Here is a 21892-nt window from a genome sequence, read left to right on the forward strand (position 1 = left end):
ACACGACGACGATGTCTTCGACTATTGCCAGACTGTTCAATACCCAGGATGAAACAATCACTTACGAGTTGCTGGCAACTTCAAAGATACACAATCTACCAGCAGAAGAGCTCTACTTTAAGTGGGAGAGCTACCTTCTCAACACCTGTACTAGCAGCGATAAGAGTTTAAATATTATGAATTTACGTAATTTTAAGTTACAATTACAATCTGAAGCTGTACAAAATACTCCAGTTAAAAAACCAAGCTTAAATCTAAAGAAAAGAGTTCAGCAGCAGTCGACACCGTTAAGAAACAGTAGTTCTCCGCTCACACCATCTAACTACGCGTCTGATAGTACGCCCAAAGCATCTCAGAGCAATTTCGTTAGTAGGAAAAACCCTGGTCTTATCACTAACACCCTCAATGGTCACCTTGAAATAGCACCAAACAATTCTGTATTTGACACACGCGTTGGTCTCTTATCTGCTGTTTCTTTGAAAAAGTACAAGTATAGGTACATGTTCGAAAAGCTTTCCGAACGTTCAGCCGTATTAGATGAACGTATAGACTATTTCGCGAACAGAGTTAAGGAATTCTACAAAGGTAGCTTCGAGATTGAAATTGGTGATCCAGGAATGATGAATCAGGTGCGTAATCTTCCCAACAATCAACGTGATTGTCTCACAGACGACTAGTCACAAACTATCTGCATTGGTAGGATATGTAAAGAAACCGATATTACAAAACTAGATGAGGATAGTATCATACTTGAAACATCCAAGTCATTGGGTAGTGGTGCTAGAGTACCTTTGCGATTCTCAAATGAATGTAAAGTTAGAGGTGTACCTAAAGGCAGTGGTGGAATAAGGTTGTTCCCTGGCCGTATCGTCGGTGTTCTGGGATCAAACAGAGGTGCTGGTTACTTTGGTGTTGAAGAAATCTTTACTGTGGGTGTTGTATTTCAATGCTATTAGACATACTAAACTCAGTCATAGATGCCACCTTTGGGCACCGTGAAGACACATTCACAAGAGCTCTATGATATGCAACACTCTACGGAATCTCTTGGCTCATCACCGATGTCGGTAATCGTTGCTGCCGGACCATATACATTGGACAGTAACTTAGATTACGAGCCGTTCGATGCTCTAATGACTCAAGTGGAAAGGAAGCAACCAGATGTTGTTATTCTGGTGCGTAATATATTTCTTGTTGCACTCTTCCTTATCAATTACAATAGCTCGGTCCATTCGTAGATGCCAATCATCCAATGATAAAGAAAGGCGAGGTGGATTTACTTACCGAGGATCTATTCAAGATGCGCATTGGTAGCAGACTAACAAGAGCTCTTGAAAACGCTAAAGGATGTACAGCTGTCCTGATACCAAGTGTCAGAGACTTGATCACACCATATGTAGTCTACCCCCAAAACGCACTACCGCTCAATAATCTCGGTTTGCCTCCAAGACAGGTTCGTAGCTTGCTTTTTTTGATAATCATGGCTGACAGTTATCCGAAAGAGATGTAAATGCGTCAGTAATCCAGCATCATTCCACGTAAATGAAGTCTTATTCGGTATTTCAAATGTCGATAATTTCATGCACATTCGCAAAGAGGAATTCTTCAAACCACTAAAGGAAGCTGATGAAGAAGAAAATGAAACTAATGGAGCAACATTGAATGACAATATGAAGAATCTTTGTAGTGATATAATAGATCAACAAATGTGGGTAATAAAATGGTACCTTCATTTAAGTACTAACATTATAATAGTTATTACCCTATGTTCCCAGCACCAAAAGAATTGTCTCAAGATGTTAACCTCGACGTATCGCATTTAGAACTCGCGAACTTCCCTAATGGAAAGACAAGTGAAGATGCCGATGAGAGAGTTATACCCGATATATTAATTTTACCAAGCATACTCAAAAACTTTGCCAAGGTGGGTGATGTAGATTTTTCTTTAGGAAACGCAACTTAACATAAACACAGGTCGTTGATCAAACTATTTGCGTGAATCCATGGCCAACAGCAAGGGGAAAGAATAGCGGAACATTTGCTCATTTATCGATACATCCAATGAGCAAACAGCAATTAAGCAATACAAACCAATTTATTCATCATAAAATAAATGAACGCTGCAGAGTAGATATTATAAATATCTAATAGTAGTTATTTGATATACTTTTTCTTAAGAATTAGTGATTTAGTCGCTTCATTTACTTCTTCTTTTGATACATCTAATTTATGCTTTTGTTCTTTGAGTACGATTTTGCCTTCTTTAATGCGATTTATGAAATCAGTCATGTTATCTATCTTTGATGTAACTCTCTCTTGAACTTGACGAATCAATTCAGCAAATTCATCTATTATTTCCAAGCCATCGGATTTCCATTCATCGAGTGTACACATTTGCCATCTTTGTTTACGTAATTCCAACTCGAGTCTTTCATTATGATCAAGGATATCTAGTGTAATTTCTTGTAAGTAATGATCATTGTTGGTGGGTTTGCCATTAGATGATTTTCCATTGCACCCAACGTGATTAAGATCCTCGGTATCAACATTATTTGATAATGTCTTACTCGACGTAGTAGCGTTGTTAGAGGAGGAATGGTCATTATTTGAAGCTCCCTCGCTTGAATTTCTATTAAATTCCCTATTGATGTTATTTTCTTTGTCCAATAATTGTTGCAAATCTATCATATTCTCCATCTTGTAGACATCCAGTTGTGAAGAATTTGTATTCTCAGGTATTGTAGTTTCTTCTTTTTCAAGCAAATCTTGTACCTCATCGATAGGATCAATTGGTGTGAGTTGAAATAAACCATCGCTACGAGTCTTCTTCGATGGTGTCTTACCTTTCTTGCTCGGTGAACCGACAAAGTCCAGAATTTTACTGCGTTGTTTAGGTGAAGCGAATTGAATGGGTTTATTGGTGTTGTCTCCATTAAGTTTCTCTCTTTTCATTTGATTAGCGTAGAGGTTACTGTCGTCTTGCTTCTCTTTAACAGATGGCATTTTCGCTGGAATGAGATCATGTTTCGGTTTCTTAAAAACACCTGAGTCATGCCTGCCTCCTTCAGTCATATCCCTTTTGCGACTATTCTTAGAATGTGGTGACGCTATCTAATTCAGAGATGGAAAGAGATGAAGAGAGATTAAAGCCTACGGGCAGTAGATATGAACCCTAAGTTAGGCTCTGGACTAACTGGACGCAATTTGAATGACGTACTTCCGCTTTCAATTTCATCGTTATCGTTATCAATCGCTATAACAGGAACGCGTCTATCGAGTTTATTATCTTTCTTACCTGCCCATCAATCGTTAGACGTCCTCTTTATATGAATTGGTTTGTTATATTCACCGCGATTACTCATCGTCGTAACAGTTCAATAGCTCAAATAAGCAAACGAATTCAAAGAAAAGAAACGAATTTTGCAATCTATTATAATAACAATATACCTTATTCACGATTAAACAATCTCAATATCAAATATGAGCAACTCCCAATGAAACTGTTTTTCTATTAGCTTTGTTGTTTTGACATTATAATACTCACCGAATAGCTGATAGACCTGCTACAAAGTAAAGGATGACAGCAATGTAGACATTGGTCCTATTTGTCTTGTCATCATCATCTACTTCAAATGCGCTAGTTGATGCGAGAATGGCAGCACCAAGAAGAGCGTTCGACAAAACCCATACCAAGACAGTGTTAGTACGGAATGCGGCATAGTAGTCAGCTTGCTTCGTGGCTGGATCTTCCTTCTCTTTGTGAGGAGGTGGTGGGTTGGCCATTGTATGTAACGCATCTTCATAAGCGGCGTTAATATCAGAATGGTCAGTTGGTAGTGCAACATCAATCTCGTTACTGTCTTTTTGTTTCTTATCACCGGCAACACCAAGATCTGTTGCTACCTTGGTATCACCCTTAGTTCCCCAGGAGATATCATGAGTATTACAGAATGCTAGATTTTTGTTAGTCAAAAACACATTGAGTTATCTAAAGACTAACCGTAGACGTTCAAAACATTGATATAACTAGGAGCAATCATAAGGTATTGGAAGAAACTGGTAAGCATATGCCATGGTTCAAACTGGGTATCAAGTTAGTAATTAAGTGAAAATATACTATATCCACCTACGAATAAAAGTGAAGCAACGAGGTATAATCCATATGTAGCTGAAATAGAAATGACAATGGTGATAAAGACTTGATCACCAAATAGATCACTTGCTGAAATGCTACCATTATGTGATTGGATAACGTTTTGAATACCTGTGACAGCCAAATAAATAGCAGCAGCAATCTTAGCCATGTTAGTATTTGTTTTTACATTAATGTAAACCCACCATATAAGAAGTAATAATTGCAAATCCAATAAACGCTGCAAGATAACCCCATTTACTACTATTACCTTGAGGTCTATTACCCATAGCTTGCAAGAATGACAAAGCAAGTAGAGCGATATATAAAAATTCCAGGATGACATTCAAAGCCTTAAGTTTAGATTCAGCTTGTTCCATTGAATCCGACAAAACACGGAATACAATGAAGTAATTACCAATCGCGAACCAACTGAAAACCAAATTAATAAACTGATAAATCATTTCAATATGCAACCATATCTTTCTAAGAATAGTATGGCTTGAGCGATAAATGTTGTAAAAGTGAGTAACTGAGTGAATAGCAGCGAAGAATGAACCATTCAACCAACGTCTACGTTGACTAATAAGTTCTGGTATTCTGTCTGGAACATCTGTGAAAGCTTTTGCGGATTTTACGTAATGTAATGTCCATTGCATGTTTCTCTTAGAAACGAGCTCCCAACATAAAATTCTATCTTCTGCCAAGTACATGTTTGCGGTGAATATACCTGCATCTCCACCATGTAACTTTTCACCAAGGAAATATTTCTCAAGTGGACCTTGTCCATTGATATCATTTTGTAAGGCGACCCATCTGTAAGCAGAGAAGGCACCAGGTAAAACTGAGATATAACCGAATACCGATTCCAGCGGTTTATCGAGGATATTCGACATCTTGTATTCGAAGTTTTGGGCTGCGACTAATGGGTTAAGCAATGCTGACATGAATTTGCCCTTGAAAGTGACAATTTCACCACATGCACCACCAGTGTTTGAATTCAAATCGAAAGATTTCCACAAATGGTAGATAGATCTTGGTCCTGGAGAAGTACCAACATCTAACAACATACAGACGTTTGGCTGTAATGCTTCACAGAAAGCTGAGAAGAACCACCTATGTGAGTTGATCTTCTTTTGATTCTTTTCCTTAAGACAGAATAAGATCTGTATTGGTACTTTGCGTTTTGACTTTTCGTTGAACTTCATGTCAGGTTTTATATCAATTTGAGAAGTGTACTCGTAGATGTGCGCTGTGACTGGTCGACCTTGGACGACGTTCTTTGCAACACCGTCCTGGTAAGCACCCAAAGCTGCAATAGTAGCTAATGTTCTTGAGTGGATTTTTTGTCTACCATCTGAGATAATGCAAACAACAACCTTTTTCCATCCTTCATCACCCCATGTCTTGGACCTTCCACGGGAGCACAAATGAACGATGTTGGTGACGACAGCGTGCATGGTTCTCGTGAACAAGAACTCATCTTCGTTGTACCTGATTGGATGTTAAATTAAATCAAATATAAATAGCAATACCCACATTGTCAAACAGATCATAATTTCAGTGCGTCTTGGTGGATTGTAAAGCTGTTGTCTAAGAGTGTAACGCTCAGCGTCAAAGTTGCTTGGATCGCAAGTAGCTGCTGTATATCTCATATGGGTAAACTCGTCGCCTTCTCTGTTATGACACATGTCCAACAGTCGCGTAGGAACTGGACAATCAAGGACGAGGTTACCGTTTTGAAGTTCGACACGCTTCGTAGTCTTGTATCTTCTTGGAACGCGTTGGGGTATTCCACCATACCTAATAGCGGTATCCTAATGTGTTTCAGTTTTAATGATACATAAAAAGGAAGTAAACGCACCTGGTCAATATCATCATCACCGCTGACTGATTGACTTGTACCACTAGGTGCTTGAGTAGAACCAGATAAAGCTGTGTTAGGTCTAAGCAAACCCATACCTTCTTGTTCAGGATGTAAATGGTGGCTTGGCATCATATGATCGTCCACAAATGGATCGCTTGGATTGCTGTATGGTGCATCATAAAGTTGAATGCCTTGTGGCATAGGGTTTGGATTTGGACCGTGGGTAGCTTCATTGCTCGTAAAAACCTGAGCTTCCGGCTCCGGCATTCTCTGTGCTTCTGGCATCATAATTGTTGATTCCTGGACAGGCGCATATCCATAAGGATTTGGCTGAGGGGGAGAGCGTGGGTATTGGAATGGGCTCTCGTAGTCGTTAAATGGGTGGCTTGAGTACTGCGGCAGTTCAGCTGTAGACTGAAGTGGATAAGAAGTGTGATCTTCTGACTGTACGGGAGTTTTATGAGAATACACTCGCTGTTATAAAAATCACTCACATCACTCTCTTCTAGCGGTACGTGATGATGTCGATTCATCCTTTGATGGTTGAAATCAAGAAGTTGAACTACATTCTAAGCTGTGCCAACAATGTAGCACAGCAGTTTCTAAAACAGAAAATTTAATATTTAAAACAACAATCAAACAAATGTGTGGGCTTTATTTTTTATTTTATTTTTTGTCTTTTTATATTCGTGGTCATTGCGTCGTGCGCATGTCTTACTGTCCGACGTAGTTCAGGGTTCTCCTTCCACTGTAAAGAGGTCCGATTTGTCTACGAGGTAATTGCCTTTCTGTGATTTCAATGTCTGGACATTGTGGTTTGCTGAGCTTATCTCCATATCTGCTTCCAAGGTCTATGAGTACACCATTGGACATACCAAAACCAACAACGACTTCATACTCGCCGCCACCACCTGCTGCAACAAGGTTTGTGCTATTGTACTTCTCGAACATATAGCCTGTATATGAGCTGTCTGCATCGTATAGTGCGAGCTTCTCAGCTGGCAACTGATCGAGCATGTTTGGAATAGAACCACCGGTAGAATACCAACTACAGAAAGAACTACTGATAAATCTCTGCACAGCCTCATTTGCTAGTGTGTCTCTCCAGTTGTTGCCTTCATATTCATTTGTGAAACCGTTCTTAGATGAAGTGCTGCCTGAAATGTTGTACAATGGTTGAATAGGTACTTGTGACTCGTCATCCATTCCCAATTGTTTGGAAGGAACAAGTGAGAAAGTTGACTGGCCTTCTTCAGGTCTGCGAAGTGCCTGTGTTGTAACATTATCTGGAAGTGCTTCAAGAGCCTTGATTGTGATGTCTTAAGTTTGTGTCAGAGGTATAACAAAGACCTAAAAAAAACTTACATTGCAGCGGTGCCCAAGCATTCAAGTCCCATTGTAAGCCACTATCAATGATAGTTGTTGGCAATGATCCATTAAATCTATCCAATGTATATCTCAAGCCAGCAAAGGCAGACTGAGCAGTATCTACGCTGCTTGAGACGCTGTCTGGAATGATACCCGCCCAATATGGGAAATAACTAGCTAATGACCAAGTGGAAGAGTAATCGCTTGCAGTTGTGTTGAAATCTTTGAAGATTAAAGACTCTTGATCGTTGTCCCAGTTAAGATCCAAAATGGCCTCCTTTATTTCCTCCGCGCGTTTGTTGTGTGCGTCTATTTGTTCTTGATTGCTATCCGATGATATAGCATATAAAGAAGCTGCTGCTGTGTGGACTTTGTAAAGAATGGAGTTGAGATCGACAGGAACAAGTTGACGAATGTTAAGTTGTCTGAGGACGGGATTTTGGTCATCTAGACCTTGACTAGCACGAGGTGATTTCGACCACCGACTGGAGAAATCCCAACCTGATTCAGCAGCAGATGAGAGCTCAGCGTAGAGTTCTTGTTTCTCTTCTTCCGTATATTCTACATCTTTATTAGTAACCTCGAAATCAGCCAAGTAGCTCTCAGGTCTTGGCGCAGTATTTGCTACATTATATTTTGCAACATTGTGAGATTTACCAGTCCATGGAGACTTTACTTCCGTAGTGCGGTTGTTCTTCCACCAGACGAGTTCCTTCTCGATAGCCGGCAAAGCGATATCCAGGAACCCGGTGTCATTTGTCCAGTTCACGTAGTCTTCTACCATGAGTGCAAAAAATGGTGGTTGGGATCTATTCAGGTAGTAACTCCTAAAGCCATTTGGTATGAAGCCATATGTGTCGATAGCGTGAATGAAATTATTGAGTGTCTCGCGGACCTGTTCACTCAAACCTGAGTTAAGCATACCGAGGAAGGTAAAGTAAGTATCCCAGTAATACAATTCCCTGAATCTACCACCTGGAACAACGAATGTGTCTGGCAACTCCAACAATGTGGTGTCGCAACTGTCGTTATCGCACGTAGCTGTGGTGTTAACTTGGCGAATAAGTTGGCTCCAATAGCTATGTATAGTACCAACGAATCCCTTCACGAGGTCATCATTAATGTTATTCAAAAATTCAGGGTTCGTATCGAAATTTTGCAACAGAACTTCCACCAATTCACTACCTTCTGGACCGAAATTTTCTTGTACAAATTGTTCTATTTGACCTACTGTGGCGTTCTCTTGATCGCCGTCATTAACTTTACTCCAAGCGTCTAAGACTTGAGCTTGCGAAAATTTTGTAGGTTTATCTATAAATGTTTTGCCATCTTCGTACAGCTCTGCAAGTGCAACAGATTGCAAAAGATCACCGGAGCAGTAGATAGGGCTGCTGCACCATGGCTGAGGGTATACCTCCTCATCGTCGCCCGGAATGTTGGTGTCCGTGGGGAGAGCGGGTGAAGGTGAAGCTGTAGACAATGGAATATGTGATACAGTTGCAGTAGCGCTTTGGCTGTTTGATTGTTGGGCATTTAATACACCCGACAAAGCTAGGAGTGCTACTGATAGTTTTCTCACCATTGTTCGTATAATAGATGGAGAGAATAAAGGATCGCGTGTGATCAAAGCTAATAGTTTAATTTGTTCCTCTTCTGACATCACAGATCTTGATTAGAGTTGTCTAAGCATCACGTGGTGTCGCAAAAAGCATGACCGATGGAAGGGTCTGAAGTCTGAATAAGGGAATGTGAAAATATTTCTACAGAACTATTATTGTATATAGTTGCATATAAAACACATGATGATGGCTGCTAACTAGATAGAAAGAAATCAGAGACGCGAAATAAGGAAGAGGTAATAACTGATAACTAGAATTTATAGTATATATTTGAATATTTACCCTTCCTTGAACCCAGTCTACCATCTACATCATATGGCTGACGAGATAGTATTCAAGAAGAGATCTGGGAGGGGATCAACCCGTCAGAAGGAAAAATCTCCAGTGAGATCTACAAATGACGAAGAGAGTATCACGCCCACACTGTCCTATAAAGAGAAGCAGAAAGCTAAAAAGCAGCCACGCCGTTCAAATCTCTCATTTGGGACTACAGAGGAGACAGATAGTACATTCAAACCAAAGAAGAGTTTATTATCACAGTCTATATCTAATAGACAAACATCTGAAACGCCAACCTCGAATTACTCACAAAATGTGATAGAAGAATTGAAAGCTAATACTCCAACAAAAGGCGATATAGAAATTAGCATTACAGATGATATAGATACTGAGGATGGTTATAGTGACATTGCGAAACGGATATATGGCGATAAGGCAATCAACGACCTCAAAGAGAGCCAAATTCCAAGTGATGCAGCCATCACGGCAGCTAAGAAAAAGAGGCAGGCTGGTACTTACTCAAATGAGAGTGATTATATTAGTCTGAGTGGTGGTCCTAGTAGCAGTCAAGCGCTCACATTGACTGGTGACACTGGCGGTGGTATTGAAAGCAGATTGCAGCATGAGGATGATGTGTTTGATGACGATAGTGCGTTCTTACTTGATTATATTACTTCTTGTTTACATAGAACGCAGCTATGGGAGCCTACACGGGGGCTGATGAAAGCATACATCTTACAAACCAAGGTGAAAAAGACGCCCTTCGTCGACAAAGGAGGGAACGTGGCGAAATGGTCGATGAAGTGTGAGTGATAGATAGTTCGATCTCTTTGATTTCTGACGCATATGCCCTAGAATGGATGAAGCATCAGATGAAGAACAACAGGCATGGGAGAAAGCTCAAGCCAAGCGAGCGATGGCTGGTGCACACGAAGAGCCAGCAAATGGTAATGTCTATATTCCAGCACCAAGTAAGTGTTCCACTCCGCTATTGTATTCGCTGACTTTCCACTAAAGTACCCGAAATAACACCACTTCCGACACTCAATGGAGCAATGAAGCGACTCAAAAATCTCAGAATAGAAGGGGAGAAGACACACGGCGAGAAGCAAAAGTTATCCGAGTTATCTCAGAAGGAACTCCAAGAATTATCACAATCTGAAAACGAAATAAGACAACAAGTCGAGGAAGTGGAAAATCGTCGATCATTCTTTGACGATTTGAGGCAATGGGCAGATGAAATTGCAAGCTTTTTAGACGAGAAGCAACCAAACCTTGCTAAAATTGAGCAAAGACATCAAGATGTAATGACAGAAAGATTTAGGATCCTGAACGAACGGAGAACGACTGGTAATGTCGTTCTCAATCTTGAACCTCATGAGATTGCAGAATACAACACTGCCCGGCAAGGTCTTAAAGATGATGTAAAGGTGCTCTTCGAGGATGTCAAAGCATCTAGCTTCCTGAATCCGTCAGATATACTCATGGAAAAGTTTTCCGCATGGCGGAAAGCCTTTGGTGATGACTATATTCGCGCTTGGGCTCCATTAGGTATGGTTAGCGTATGGGAGTTCTGGACGAGAGTGGAAGTAGCAGGTTGGGATGCTCTCAGGGTGGGTTTAGCATTCGAATTATAATTATGTATTAACATAATCAAGGATTCAAACAAATCAATCATGAGTTTGAAATCATATGACTTCTGCCATAATTACGCTTCTATGAATGATACTGAAGAAGACATGCAGACAGAAGACGAAGAAGCCAAATTGAACATGGAAAGAGAATGTGTACCACACCTTCTCTCGACAATAATTATACCCTACCTCATTACACATTTTGGAAATGGTGGCTATGATCCATACAATGAGACAGAGACTAGGAATGCGTTAGACTTGGTTGAGATGGTTGAAGGTGGATTACTTGGTATGGATGATGAAAAATTAGACGTGAGTGCACTTTAAACACACTGTCTATGACACTAACACTTCATCTAAGATGCTCGTAATGTCATTAGTACAAGTTCTTACTCAGGCAATTAACAGCATACCTGCAAATGTCAGCGCCGAATTGGCTAAATGTTTGCTCAAAAATAGTCTCAGTTGGAGAAGAATTTCACCTACGGTCAAACAACAAACTGGATATGAGAGCGCTTTGCAACAAATCAGAGAGTTGCTAATGAGTCGCGGTGTAGATGTTAACTAATTTAAAATGAATGTTGCCACAAATGTAATAATTTGTCTTGTCGTGTGAATATTTTCGCTCTTTGAACATGACGAACATCATACAAGAGAATATGACAGAGAGTGAGAGAAACGCAACCTCTACAGACACTCAGGAAGTGTCTGCTCAGGAGAATGAGAGGTGTGTATTGTATAAACAATCCTAACAGCTCGCTTAATACCAGCAGACGCCTTAAAGATCTCAACAAGTCGGATAAAGACACATCCAAACTGTTGAAAAAGTCTGAAAAGGATTACAAAAATGCAGAGAAGCATTTAAGGGATGCAGAAAAGGTGGGTTGTCCGATGTAAACCACGACGTCATTAAGAATTCCAAGGCGGAAAGTCAAGCGACCAAGAACATCGACAAGACAATGAAAGAACAACAGAAAGCAGAAAAGAAAAAGATCGATGCAGAAGCTCAATTCAACAGAGCGAACATGTTCTCAGATAACGCCAAGAAGGAACTCGATGTGAGTGATCACTGATCAACGCTCAGCTGATAAGCTAAAATTTAAACAGCAGGCTAAAGAGTTGCACGAGAAGCGTAAAGCTGAATTTGAGCAAATAACAACTGATCGACAAAATGCACGAGAGAGACGTAATCGCGTCGAACAAGAACTTAATAAACGTAAATCTGGTTAATTGGATAATATACAACATACTCTATAATAATGTAATGCTAAAACTTTTTAATCGTCCACTTCATCAATGCCTCTGGCTTCTTCTTCGCCAACGTCTGCGTTTTCTAACTCTTCCTGTTCTGCAATTTCTTGTTCATATTTCGCGTTCTCTTGTTCATCCTCGTCGACAAATAGTGGCTCGTCTGTAGGGCCATTATCATCATTGTTGTTGTTCTGTAAGTTGGTTGTTTCACCCAAATTGGTAGAGACAAGTGAGAGGATAGCTTCAATATCTTCCTCACTTAATCTGTCTTCTAGTTCTTCAATAATGACGTATAATTCAACGACGCTCTTTGGTGAAAGGTTGACAATCATCAGCTTCTCAGCTCTAGTGAGTGTCTGAAACTGTTCCAACGATTGGAGTAGATTCGTGATACCAGTTTCATTCTGTTTTGTAGTTGATAGATTATCGTTACTAAGATACTTTACAGCCTATGGTCTATGAGATAAATAGGAGGACGATATACCACGAATACTAACTTCAGTCTGTGTAAAACGTAGATTATCAACTGTAGAGCTCCCTAGCTCTTTAATAATCTCAAATACTTCAAAATTACTGAGATGTCCTACTCTAGCGTTTAGTACTTCCATATAAAGAGAGTGGTCAGAGTTAGAGGGTAAGGTATAAAGGGAGATAAATTGAGAGAATAAAAAATGTTTTAATTAGAAGAATAAATATATATTATTACAATTTTCAATGTAATTTTCTATTCAGTTGAGTCGCGTACTTAACCTCCCATCATCATCCCGTCTAAGTGAATAAACGTGTAAGTTTATTTATTAAATAATAAAATAAATATGCTCATTATTTAATAGACAATGTAAGTAAAGCTGCTCTCCAGTTCGCTGCTCCCCAGTTCTGAATACTGACAACGCACAGGTCATCAGAAATCCGTCGCAAATTGGTCATAGTTGGTGATGGTGCATGTGGTAAAACCTGCCTCTTGATCGTTTTCTCAAAAGGTACTTTCCCTGAGGTTAGTCGTCTATATCTCAATTTAGTTATAAACTCATCATACTAGGTATACGTACCAACCGTTTTCGAGAATTACGTAGCAGACGTTGAAGTTGACGGAAAGCATGTTGAATTAGCGCTGTACGTTTTTAATTACTTTCACTTTAAAACCCCCTTTCTTACTTATATTCCTAGTTGGGATACCGCGGGTCAAGAAGATTACGATAGATTGAGACCTTTATCTTACCCTGATTCACACGTTATACTCATCTGTTTCGCTATTGATTCCCCCGACTCACTTGATAACGTACAAGAGAAGGTACGTTTTTATTACTAAGTAGGACCTCTTATTTACAATACAAACCAGTGGATTAGTGAAGTCATGCACTTCTGCCAAGGATTACCAACCATCCTCGTCGGTTGTAAGAAAGATCTTAGAAATGACCCTAAAACACTCGAAGAGTTACGTAAGACACAACAAAGACCTGTACAAGAGAGCGACGGTAGAGGCGTCGCACAAAAGATTGGCGCAAAGCATTACTTAGAATGTTCAGCTAGATCCGGTGAAGGTGTAAAAGAAGTTTTCCAAACCGCTACAAGAGCTGCTTTACTCACAAAGTCAGGCAATAGATCAAAGAAATCTAAATGCGTCGTTATCTAGATTCTTTTCTCTTCTCCATAACCATATAAAAATATAAAATTTTCATCAAAATTTTTATATTTTTCTCAATTATTATTTTCAACAATCAATCTAACATCAACAGAATCTAACAAGTTTATTTTTAAATTCAACTTGTCTTTCTTATTCTTTAGTTTTCTTTTTCAATACAAAGTATAATTTTTAATGATACAATGATAAACAAATGAAAGGGTATTTATCTGTGATAGTTTCTCTCTAATTATTGGATTTGCAGTTGTCCATTTTCCATTTTGTGAGGAATTCCGCGCAGGTTTCCTCCTTCCTACCTATTGCAGTCAGCCATCCAAACAACCTCTCTTCAAACCAATAACGATAGGTAAGGTATGGACGAGTGAGTGAAAGATTAACCAATCTGGCTCTCAATTGGAAGACTGGCCTTTCGTAGGCTACCATTTGTTAGCGTCTTAGTATAGTGAAGGTAGTAAAATTACTTACCAGTTGGCACTTGTGGGTTCATGTATATGTCGGGCTGCTTGTCAGATTGCAAGTGGATGTCGTAGCTAGACATCAAACATTCAGAAGCTACGCATTCATCGAGTATTCTAAACCGAACGGGAGTGATATCCTCTTGACGACCCTCTACGAACCATTTTGAATCGAATGCCGTAAGCCCATTCCAGCAACTGTTTACAGGAATTGGCTTATCTTGACGAAGTAAGTTTATGCTGTGCTTATCTTGAAAATGTGGCCAAACTGGTTTAACTCTACGTTGACAGGTATCTCTAGTTACCCAGGTATCGTATACACCGATCTTGAAGTAATCGAATGCGCAAACTTGATCATAATCACCATTGCGGGTGTTCAGTAGTCTAACTACGCTAAACCAATCGAAAAAGACGTCATTAAAGAATACTATTTTTTTGAATTTTTTGAATTTCTCATCTAATTCCTTCGTCAGTGGTTCTAAGGTCTTATTGCGAACTCCTGCGAGATAGCCAATCCTTTCATTTCCGACCAACGTTGGTTTAACAGTAGATTGATCTGTGATGACAGTGTGGCTTATGCCTAAATCGTTGAGTGATTTATTGAACTCCTGTAAAAGAACTTTTGTATTGTCTTTGCTGTTTGATTCATATATACTTAGATAAACTTTATCGTGTCCCAGATAGTCAGACAACTGTAAAAACTGGTTGAAGAACTCCGGTAAAACATCTTGATTATTATAGAAGTTTGCACTGAAAAAGTACGTATCTGTGTTGTTACTGATTGGATCTTGTCTATTTAGTTGCGATCCGGGGCCAGTTACTGGATAAGTTGGTCTAGATATCAAATAAATGAATGATAATGTAACAAGAGCTAGAGTGACCAGTTTTGATCTTGATTGCTTTACTTTATTGAATGTTAGGCATTGCAATAAAATATACAGCGGTGTTGTGATCAATAGGAGGGTCAAGTAGAGGAGTAAACTGGAGGGAAAACCAAAGTAGAAATATTCCAATACCAGGGACAAACTACTCAATAAAGCTATCGTTATAAATTTTGGGTGATCCTTCAACCTGACCATTTCTAGTGAAGAAGCAGAGGAACAGACACGCAGCTAGGGTAGATTTATTTTTATAATTAAATAAATAAATATTATAATCGCTATATAACTTGTCATTCAGTTGAGGTTCCTTAATGTTAGATCGTATATGACACCCTCAACCTTATATTATCGTCAGTAAGATATGCTGTAAGATACTTCAACCCCCACCTTGTTAAGATCATACTTGAGTGAGTCAAACTTTCTCCTTAAGGCATCGTTCTTGAAGTTTAGCAACGATAATCCCTGATAAACATCCTTCAAGAATGCAGATATACGCTTCGGTCTGTCAAACTCATTCATGATAACTGTATTGACAGTTAAACGCGTCAACTCATTGACTAAAGATATCAAAGCGAACAAATAGTCATATAAATGGTCGTCGTATTTTGTGAATTCATTGAATTCCTTGTGAGTGAGCAAATCTTCATCTTGCAGGTAGTTTAGTAACAACTGGATGAACATGTACGTCTGTATAGATCTACTCCAGAGGTGTTGATATTTTAAGTACTCGATATCAGACATTTTGTTTGCGAACTCTGATAAATAGAATTCACGGAATTGTTTTAAGCAGCTGGTCGTTGGTTCAATCACATTTATTTTGATGTCTTCTTGTTTAGTTGTGTGTATCCTTTGAGCATTCGCCATGGCATTCTGCAGATGCTCGTCCATTAAGCTTACTGTGTCTCTAAGTGATTGCTTATAGTCATTATCCTTTTCTATAGTTACGTTTAAGTGCTTCATCTGATCCTGGAAGTTGTCAAATCTCATTCTTTTTTCGTCACCCATGATGGTTGTCTCGTGAGAAGATACTGTATTGTAGTTGTGCAATCGGTGCATTATTATCGTTGGCTTATATCTTTATATTTCCCCTAAAATACTTCCCTCCGTACTGGGTCGCAAATACGGTCGTAGCCACCGGAGTGATAAAAATGATAGATTTCACGAAAAGATTATATGCTAGAGTTTATTTATGTCATAATAACACTCCTAAGATCAACAAACGTTTGAGATCAACTAGTAGATCATACACGTCACACTCTGAAAAATCCGCATAAAAGCCCAAAAAGGTGGCAATGAATTTTAATAGCTTTATTGAATGTAATATAAATATAATATTTATTTTTTACTCATAGATTATGATGTCAATTTTCACTCCGCTTACGTTTTATTTCGGAGCAGGTTCCAAACCGTTCTTCTTTAACAACGAACAACTAAAAATGTCAAACTCATTAGATCTCTTAAAGCAAACTGGCACCGTCGTCGTATCTGACTCCGGTGACTTCGAATGTTAGTACTCCATTCTTTTTGGTATATCAAACTCAAACGCATATAGCAATTGACGCATACAAGCCACAAGATGCTACCACTAACCCATCCCTTATCTTGGCTGCTACCAAGCAACCAAACTACGCCAAGTTAATCGATGTTGCCATCGACTACGCTAAGTCTCAACAAGGGTGTGTTTATCAATTATTAGTCATACACCTTACTAAAACGCTCTAGTGACCTCAACTTGAAGGTTGAACACGCACTCGACCGTCTCCTCGTTGAATTCGGTAGAAAGATCCTTGACATCATCCCAGGCCGTGTCTCCACCGAAGTTGACGCTTCCCTCTCATTCAACAAGGAAGCCACCAAGGAAAAGGCACGTGAAATCATCCAACTCTACAAGGAGAACGGTGTTCACAAGGACCGTGTCCTCATCAAGATCGCCTCCACCTGGGAAGGTATCCAAGCAGCCAAGGACTTGGAAGCTGAAGGTATCCACTGTAACTTGACCCTCCTCTTCGGTTTCGGTCAAGCTGTCGCCTGTGCTGAAGCTGGTGTCACCCTCATTTCACCATTCGTCGGCCGTATCCTCGACTGGTACAAGAAGAACAAGCCAGAAGGCTCATACGACGGTGAGAAGGACCCAGGTGTTGTCTCCGTCCAAAAGATCTACAACTACTACAAGCAACACGGCTACAACACCATCGTTATGGGTGCATCATTTAGAACCACCGACGAAATCAAGAACCTTGCTGGATGTGACTTCTTGACAGTCGCTCCAGCTCTCCTTGAGCAACTCAAGAACTCAACTGACAAGATCGAAAGAAAGCTTGACCCACAAACCGCTCAAGCATCTGAGAAGATCGAAAAGACATCATTCATCAACGACGAGGCTAAGTTCAGATGGGCACTCTTCGAAGAACAAATGGCATTCGACAAGCTCCACGAAGGTATCCGTAAATTCGGTGAGGATGCTATTACCCTCCGTGGCGAACTTAAGAAGCGTCTTGAATAAATTACGAATGAAAGAATATAGGATAAACTATAGTTGTTAGGTACTTTGCTTTAATAAATATTACGACCTTGTAATTTTTGCATGTGTGAGTCTGACTATGATGTTAGACTGGCTGTTTCGTGTTCGTGTCTCGTTCGCCTGCGTCCTTAACATAGTATTTACGAATGTATTCGTATATCGTATCTATGAGGTATAACCATTATTGTTGCGCGGTGTCAGTAAGTGTCACTAGTTCTTACTATCAAATCCACTTTATCCCTATGTTCAACATCGTAGCGACGAACGTGAGTATAGGTATTCATGCATTACAGCAAATAATGCGTAACAAAATTCAAGGTCTTCAATGGTTGGAAGTATACTTATAGCACAATTCACTTCTCAAAACCAACGCTCAGCCATCCTAAAAATAGACTTAATCAAATTGAAGACATCTTTATTGAAGCGATCCTTGAATCTAGGATTGAATTACATATGAGACCCAAAGTATGTCAAACATTATGGTCGAAACCAAACGTATTGAAGTATCTCTTGATGGTATTCAGTATTCAAGTCTGATTGAAAATTTTGCATGGTTTCTTTTCCATACCGACTTGTCGAATTTCAAACTCGATTAATTCAAGCCTGCCATTACATGTTGTATTATATAACTTTCAATCTGTCTGTGAATAGCATCCTCTTCAGATCGTAAGTGGCTAAACATTAAGTAAAATAACATGAAAATCATGTCTGAAAGTGCGGAAATCGCGATTTCGTCTATTCTAAGAATGTGATATAGTACACTAATGAGAAGATCTCAGATATCTACGAGTTGGTGACATTTACTCATGATACTAATATCGACACAAAAATCAAAGGAGTTTAATTTACGTACAGACAACAAGTACCATTCCAAGAATAGTATCGAGATACGATAAAAAAAAACAGAAATTGCAAACCATCATTTGCCCAAAAAGTCAAAAGAAATGGTCACTGCAGGGCTCGAACCTGCGACTTTGGAGTATATCCGCGATATATCGCATTATTAGCTCCACACTCTAACCAACTGAGTTAAGCGACCGTTGAAGATTTCGAAGTTCTACATCTTTAAGATACTTGCCATAATTTAGGTACAAAAATTTGCAAAATTTCGCCGCTAATGTGTAAAACTAATCGACTCACCTAAATGCAGGACGTGCGGCGTAGATGATAGCATCTCGCACAGAGTATTTATATGTAGAAGATACATAATGGCAAGAATTACCTTGCGAAGAAAGATAACCAAGATCAACATTCGGTTCGAATTAGGTCCAATGCTCAGGAACGCACAAGCTCCTCAAGCCCTTTACGAGTTTTTCAAACCACAATTGACTACGTACCCAAGATACTCCGGTGGTTCCGCGTAACCGAGAAAACTCCCGGACACGCAAATCATCAATACATTTTACGACACTAGTCAAGAAACGCTTCCCACCAATTCAACATACCATCCAAATCCTCATGCTTTAAGAAGTATTGATGGACGCAGTTTAACTTTGTATCGTCTTAACAATATATTCAGATTTCATCATCATCATCGTCATCATAATGGAGATAGACACAACGTAAATCATCATCACGTTTTACGATACTACTCAGGAAACGCTTTTAATCAATTTGGCAGTCCATTCAGATCCTCATCGTTTTTAAAAAAGTACTGATGGACGCAGGTAAAATTTGTGTCGTTTTAACGATGTATTTAGATTTCACCATCATCATAAAAATAGAAACCGCGAACATGTTGGCTTATAAATTGGTCTGACTTCAAGTATAATATGTCATAAGCTGTGCTGCCCTTAGGAGTACGAGATTTTCCTCTTATACTTTTTCAAATTCTCTTATTCCTCTTTGACCACCTATTTCTACGCTCTTACCTATAGCTAATTTTCAGGCTACAAACTTATAGGATATTTCTGATAGAATGGTGTCCAATTTGTACAATCATCCTAATTGCCATCACTAGTAGTAGCTGCCTTACAAGCTTCCTCAGAACCTCGATTGTTTGCTTCCAACAAATACCGTATGTTTCACGTTTAAACGCTATTTCCACCACAAATGAGAAGAATATATCATAGAATTCGTTACAATTCAATTATGCTGACTCATATCCGTCTGACGTACCGAGAATTCGGACGTACTTCTAAGTCATCTGACGTTTCGTTACCGTGAGTGCTAGAACAATGGAGTCTAAAAATCATAAACATCATACTGGAATTTACTGAATGACACGAAAAAGGGATATTCCTGGATGCATGAACAATAGAGAAGATTTAATAACTATACTCTGTATCGTTATATAGGCTGCTCCAGTGTTCATTTCCATTAATTGGTACAATGAGTTAGTGTCTTCCATCAAATCAGATTCACCGACAGCATGTCTTGTCGGCTCGTTATATTCGTAGTCATAAAAGCCACTTCTTTCAAACCTAGCCTTCAACTGGATTAGACATATTATGGACTACCTGTGTCTGAGCTAACAAGAGAGACCACTCCTATACAAGGCTGGAGGTGTCATTCTGGTTCTCAAGAATGCAGGAAGAGTACCAGTAGAGCGCGTTAGCTCACATACAGATAACCCTTTATCGCTTTGACTGCTTGGATGATTGTGGACTCCCTTCTGAACTGACTACATCTTTAAATCTGTAAGGCCAGCTGACAATGGGAATGATAATTCTTTGGTTAGAAAATCGGATATTCCAAGAAGCTTGAAGTATATTAGACTTAAATGCATTGCTTTTAACTATAAAAACTTTATGATTTTTAGTAGTAGCCAGGAATATTAGAAAGGAAAGGAGTAACACTATTGAAATCTGCATTATTAAGGTGATTTAACTATATCAAGAGACGGTCAAAGTTGAAGTTTGGCAAAAGATCGAATAAAAAGTTTTTGATTTTTAAGATACATAGGCTAAGACCTTTCTAATTAAGGCTCTTAATAATTTATTAAATTAGACATGTATTGAACAACATCGATACATCTTGCAACGCTTTCTTAGGTTTAAAACAGCGCGTTGTAACCTCTATTTGCGTGTTTTAGGTTGCTTAATTTTCAATCAAGACCTGCTTCAGTGTTGAATATTATGCAGAAAGTGCCCCAAGAAGACCAGTGTTTACATGGAGTGTTCTCTTCTAAACTATTTGGAACGATTGATAGAGTTTTAGTATCTTCTTCGTCAGAGCTACGGTGTCATAAAATCAGGAATGACTTTCTCCATCTCATTAGCGGCTGATGGATGAAATCTAAATATATTGTTAAGACGATACAAAGGTCAACTGCGTCCATCAATACTTCTTATAGTACTATGAGATAAATGGGTTCTCTTCTGCGCGTTGATCATTTCAAATTATTAATTTGATGGCGTTGTTCTCTGATGTTTCATGTAGAATTTCCAGATTAATGCCTTGCTTATATGCGTATTTTCTATTTGAGTTTTTCAGCATTACGTTCACTCTTTTTAGATAGTGTGATAAAATTTGGTGTGGTGTACATTTCGTGTATTTGGCTTTCCAATAAGGATCTAGCTTCCTTCGGTGTACTAGCTGCTGCCATCCATAGTACATCGTCTGCATAACCCATTTTGATAACCTCTCGGCTGGCTCTCAGTAACGCGGTATTATATATCAAAGACAATGGTCCGCTTATTGGGGACCCTTGTGGGGAGCCTTTGCTAAGTGCGAAAGTCGAGGAAGTATAATTGGAGAATTTGAAGCGTATTTTCCTTCCTTCAAAAAGCATCCTATCCATCTCGTGAGGTACTTCGGTAGTCCGACCTTCCTGCATTCCTCAAGGAGCTTCTCATGTATGACGTTGTTGAAAGCTCCTTGTGCGTCTAGGGCGAGCGCCATTACTACCTTCTTTTGCTTCCAAGCATTTTGAATGAATTCAGTGACATATAGTAAAGCATCGTCTGTACCGGAGCCCTTCCTACACCCAAAGTGCGTACTCGGGATTAACTTTCTGGTATCTAATTTATATTGTAGTCTCTTTGTCATGACAGTTTCAATCAGCTTCGAAAGATGGTTGAGTAGTGAGATCGGACGATAACTACTCGCTTCTCGGTATGACTTCTTATTTGGCTTTGGAATCACAATGCATGTCGCTTCTTTGAAACATTTTGGGTAATGTCCAAGGTGCAAGGAGCTGTTCGCTATCTTTGTCAATATGGGTTCTATTATCGGCGTGAATTCTTTTATGGCGGAGACCGGAATGTTATCTGGTCCTGCCGCTTTCCCAACTTTCATTTTA

The 21892-nt window shown here is 39.3% G+C and overlaps 13 protein-coding genes and 1 non-coding gene across 14 annotated transcripts; 5 read left to right on the forward strand and 9 right to left on the reverse strand.

The window, feature by feature from the left end:
- Nucleotides 1-38: 38 nt before the first annotated feature.
- On the forward strand, nt 39-2199 carry WALSEDRAFT_48871 (DNA polymerase alpha, subunit B). Its single transcript, XM_006960336.1, has 7 exons — nt 39-629; nt 678-929; nt 978-1175; nt 1223-1453; nt 1503-1708; nt 1756-1924; nt 1975-2199. The coding sequence occupies exons 1-7, from the start codon at nt 177-179 to the stop codon at nt 2146-2148; spliced, it is 1683 nt and encodes a 560-aa protein (XP_006960398.1). The 5' UTR covers nt 39-176; the 3' UTR covers nt 2149-2199.
- Nucleotides 2155-3003, reverse strand: WALSEDRAFT_30292 (hypothetical protein; the record flags this gene model as incomplete). Its single annotated transcript, XM_006960337.1, has 1 exon — nt 2155-3003. The coding sequence occupies one exon, from the start codon at nt 3001-3003 to the stop codon at nt 2155-2157; it is 849 nt and encodes a 282-aa protein (XP_006960399.1).
- Nucleotides 3004-3448: 445 nt separating this feature from the next.
- WALSEDRAFT_66236 (chitin synthase 2) lies at nt 3449-6532 on the reverse strand (the record flags this gene model as incomplete). The annotated part of the gene is made up of 8 exons (XM_006960338.1): nt 3449-3500; nt 3545-3953; nt 4001-4082; nt 4131-4295; nt 4339-5626; nt 5672-5949; nt 5997-6443; nt 6494-6532. The coding sequence occupies 8 exons, from the start codon at nt 6530-6532 to the stop codon at nt 3449-3451; spliced, it is 2760 nt and encodes a 919-aa protein (XP_006960400.1).
- A 115-nt stretch (nt 6533-6647) lies between these two features.
- Nucleotides 6648-11488, forward strand: WALSEDRAFT_61407 (hypothetical protein). The gene is made up of 7 exons (XM_006960339.1): nt 6648-7318; nt 7365-9914; nt 9962-10070; nt 10121-10236; nt 10283-10878; nt 10924-11211; nt 11261-11488. Exons 2-7 carry the CDS (start codon nt 9302-9304, stop codon nt 11465-11467), a joined length of 1929 nt encoding a protein of 642 aa, XP_006960401.1. The 5' UTR covers nt 6648-7318; nt 7365-9301; the 3' UTR covers nt 11468-11488.
- On the reverse strand, nt 6714-8949 carry WALSEDRAFT_22174 (glycoside hydrolase; the record flags this gene model as incomplete). Its single annotated transcript, XM_006960340.1, has 2 exons — nt 6714-7318; nt 7365-8949. 2 exons carry the CDS (start codon nt 8947-8949, stop codon nt 6714-6716), a joined length of 2190 nt encoding a protein of 729 aa, XP_006960402.1.
- A 70-nt stretch (nt 11489-11558) lies between the features above and the next one.
- Nucleotides 11559-12129, forward strand: WALSEDRAFT_66239 (hypothetical protein; the record flags this gene model as incomplete). Its single annotated transcript, XM_006960341.1, has 4 exons — nt 11559-11626; nt 11673-11778; nt 11823-11957; nt 12007-12129. 4 exons carry the CDS (start codon nt 11559-11561, stop codon nt 12127-12129), a joined length of 432 nt encoding a protein of 143 aa, XP_006960403.1.
- WALSEDRAFT_61408 (hypothetical protein) lies at nt 12124-12781 on the reverse strand. Its single transcript, XM_006960342.1, has 2 exons — nt 12648-12781; nt 12124-12599 (listed from the first exon to the last, which is right to left on the reverse strand). Exons 1-2 carry the CDS (start codon nt 12756-12758, stop codon nt 12177-12179), a joined length of 534 nt encoding a protein of 177 aa, XP_006960404.1. The 5' UTR covers nt 12759-12781; the 3' UTR covers nt 12124-12176.
- Nucleotides 12782-12906: 125 nt separating this feature from the next.
- Nucleotides 12907-13982, forward strand: WALSEDRAFT_33965 (hypothetical protein). The gene is made up of 6 exons (XM_006960343.1): nt 12907-12934; nt 12984-12988; nt 13048-13144; nt 13190-13263; nt 13318-13441; nt 13490-13982. Coding segments are annotated over exons 2-6 (591 nt in total). The 5' UTR covers nt 12907-12934; nt 12984-12986; the 3' UTR covers nt 13784-13982.
- Nucleotides 13983-14068: 86 nt separating this feature from the next.
- On the reverse strand, nt 14069-14942 carry WALSEDRAFT_10709 (hypothetical protein; the record flags this gene model as incomplete). Its single annotated transcript, XM_006960281.1, has 2 exons — nt 14069-14208; nt 14258-14942. Coding segments are annotated over 2 exons (825 nt in total), but the record flags the coding sequence as incomplete, so codon positions are not given.
- Nucleotides 14943-15409: 467 nt separating this feature from the next.
- WALSEDRAFT_33966 (Translin) lies at nt 15410-16213 on the reverse strand. The gene is made up of 2 exons (XM_006960344.1): nt 15516-16213; nt 15410-15467 (listed from the first exon to the last, which is right to left on the reverse strand). Exons 1-2 carry the CDS (start codon nt 16113-16115, stop codon nt 15423-15425), a joined length of 645 nt encoding a protein of 214 aa, XP_006960406.1. The 5' UTR covers nt 16116-16213; the 3' UTR covers nt 15410-15422.
- Nucleotides 16214-16564: 351 nt separating this feature from the next.
- On the forward strand, nt 16565-17631 carry WALSEDRAFT_22114 (transaldolase; the record flags this gene model as incomplete). Its single annotated transcript, XM_006960345.1, has 3 exons — nt 16565-16634; nt 16681-16804; nt 16851-17631. 3 exons carry the CDS (start codon nt 16565-16567, stop codon nt 17629-17631), a joined length of 975 nt encoding a protein of 324 aa, XP_006960407.1.
- Nucleotides 17632-18594: 963 nt separating this feature from the next.
- WALSEDRAFT_t87 lies at nt 18595-18688 on the reverse strand. Its single transcript has one exon. It is a non-coding gene; the product is annotated as a tRNA-Ile (tRNA).
- Nucleotides 18689-19501: 813 nt separating this feature from the next.
- WALSEDRAFT_61411 (hypothetical protein) lies at nt 19502-20574 on the reverse strand. Its single transcript, XM_006960346.1, has one exon. The coding sequence runs from the start codon at nt 20460-20462 to the stop codon at nt 20226-20228; it is 237 nt and encodes a 78-aa protein (XP_006960408.1). The 5' UTR covers nt 20463-20574; the 3' UTR covers nt 19502-20225.
- Nucleotides 20575-21090: 516 nt separating this feature from the next.
- WALSEDRAFT_41179 (hypothetical protein) lies at nt 21091-21888 on the reverse strand (the record flags this gene model as incomplete). The annotated part of the gene is made up of 1 exon (XM_006960347.1): nt 21091-21888. The coding sequence occupies one exon, from the start codon at nt 21886-21888 to the stop codon at nt 21286-21288; it is 603 nt and encodes a 200-aa protein (XP_006960409.1). The 3' UTR covers nt 21091-21285.
- Between the last annotated feature and the right edge of the window lie 4 nt (nt 21889-21892).

Source organism: Wallemia mellicola (assembly GCF_000263375.1).
Source record: "Wallemia mellicola CBS 633.66 unplaced genomic scaffold WALSEscaffold_26, whole genome shotgun sequence".
NCBI classification, from domain to species: domain Eukaryota; kingdom Fungi; phylum Basidiomycota; class Wallemiomycetes; order Wallemiales; family Wallemiaceae; genus Wallemia; species Wallemia mellicola.

Bases quoted from the DNA above. Each gene is read 5' to 3' on its own strand.
- WALSEDRAFT_48871 (XM_006960336.1), top strand. From the start codon at position 177: ATGAATTTACGTAATTTTAAGTTACAATTACAATCTGAAGCTGTACAA. The intron at 1,176-1,222 runs GTGCGTAATATA...CAATTACAATAG, and splicing joins AACCAGATGTTGTTATTCTG to CTCGGTCCATTCGTAGATGC. The intron at 1,454-1,502 runs GTTCGTAGCTTG...GTTATCCGAAAG, and splicing joins TCGGTTTGCCTCCAAGACAG to AGATGTAAATGCGTCAGTAA.
- WALSEDRAFT_61407 (XM_006960339.1), top strand. From the start codon at position 9,302: ATGGCTGACGAGATAGTATTCAAGAAGAGATCTGGGAGGGGATCAACC. The intron at 9,915-9,961 runs GTGCGTTCTTAC...CATAGAACGCAG, and splicing joins TGATGTGTTTGATGACGATA to CTATGGGAGCCTACACGGGG. The intron at 10,071-10,120 runs GTGAGTGATAGA...CATATGCCCTAG, and splicing joins GGCGAAATGGTCGATGAAGT to AATGGATGAAGCATCAGATG.
- WALSEDRAFT_61408 (XM_006960342.1), bottom strand. From the start codon at position 12,758: ATGGAAGTACTAAACGCTAGAGTAGGACATCTCAGTAATTTTGAAGTA. The intron at 12,600-12,647 runs GTTAGTATTCGT...CATAGACCATAG, and splicing joins TACGTTTTACACAGACTGAA to GCTGTAAAGTATCTTAGTAA.
- WALSEDRAFT_33965 (XM_006960343.1), top strand. The intron at 13,145-13,189 runs GTTAGTCGTCTA...TCATCATACTAG, and splicing joins CAAAAGGTACTTTCCCTGAG to GTATACGTACCAACCGTTTT. The intron at 13,442-13,489 runs GTACGTTTTTAT...AATACAAACCAG, and splicing joins TTGATAACGTACAAGAGAAG to TGGATTAGTGAAGTCATGCA.
- WALSEDRAFT_33966 (XM_006960344.1), bottom strand. From the start codon at position 16,115: ATGAGATTTGACAACTTCCAGGATCAGATGAAGCACTTAAACGTAACT. The intron at 15,468-15,515 runs GTGGGGGTTGAA...CGATAATATAAG, and splicing joins TCAAGTATGATCTTAACAAG to GTTGAGGGTGTCATATACGA.
- WALSEDRAFT_61411 (XM_006960346.1), bottom strand. From the start codon at position 20,462: ATGCAGATTTCAATAGTGTTACTCCTTTCCTTTCTAATATTCCTGGCT.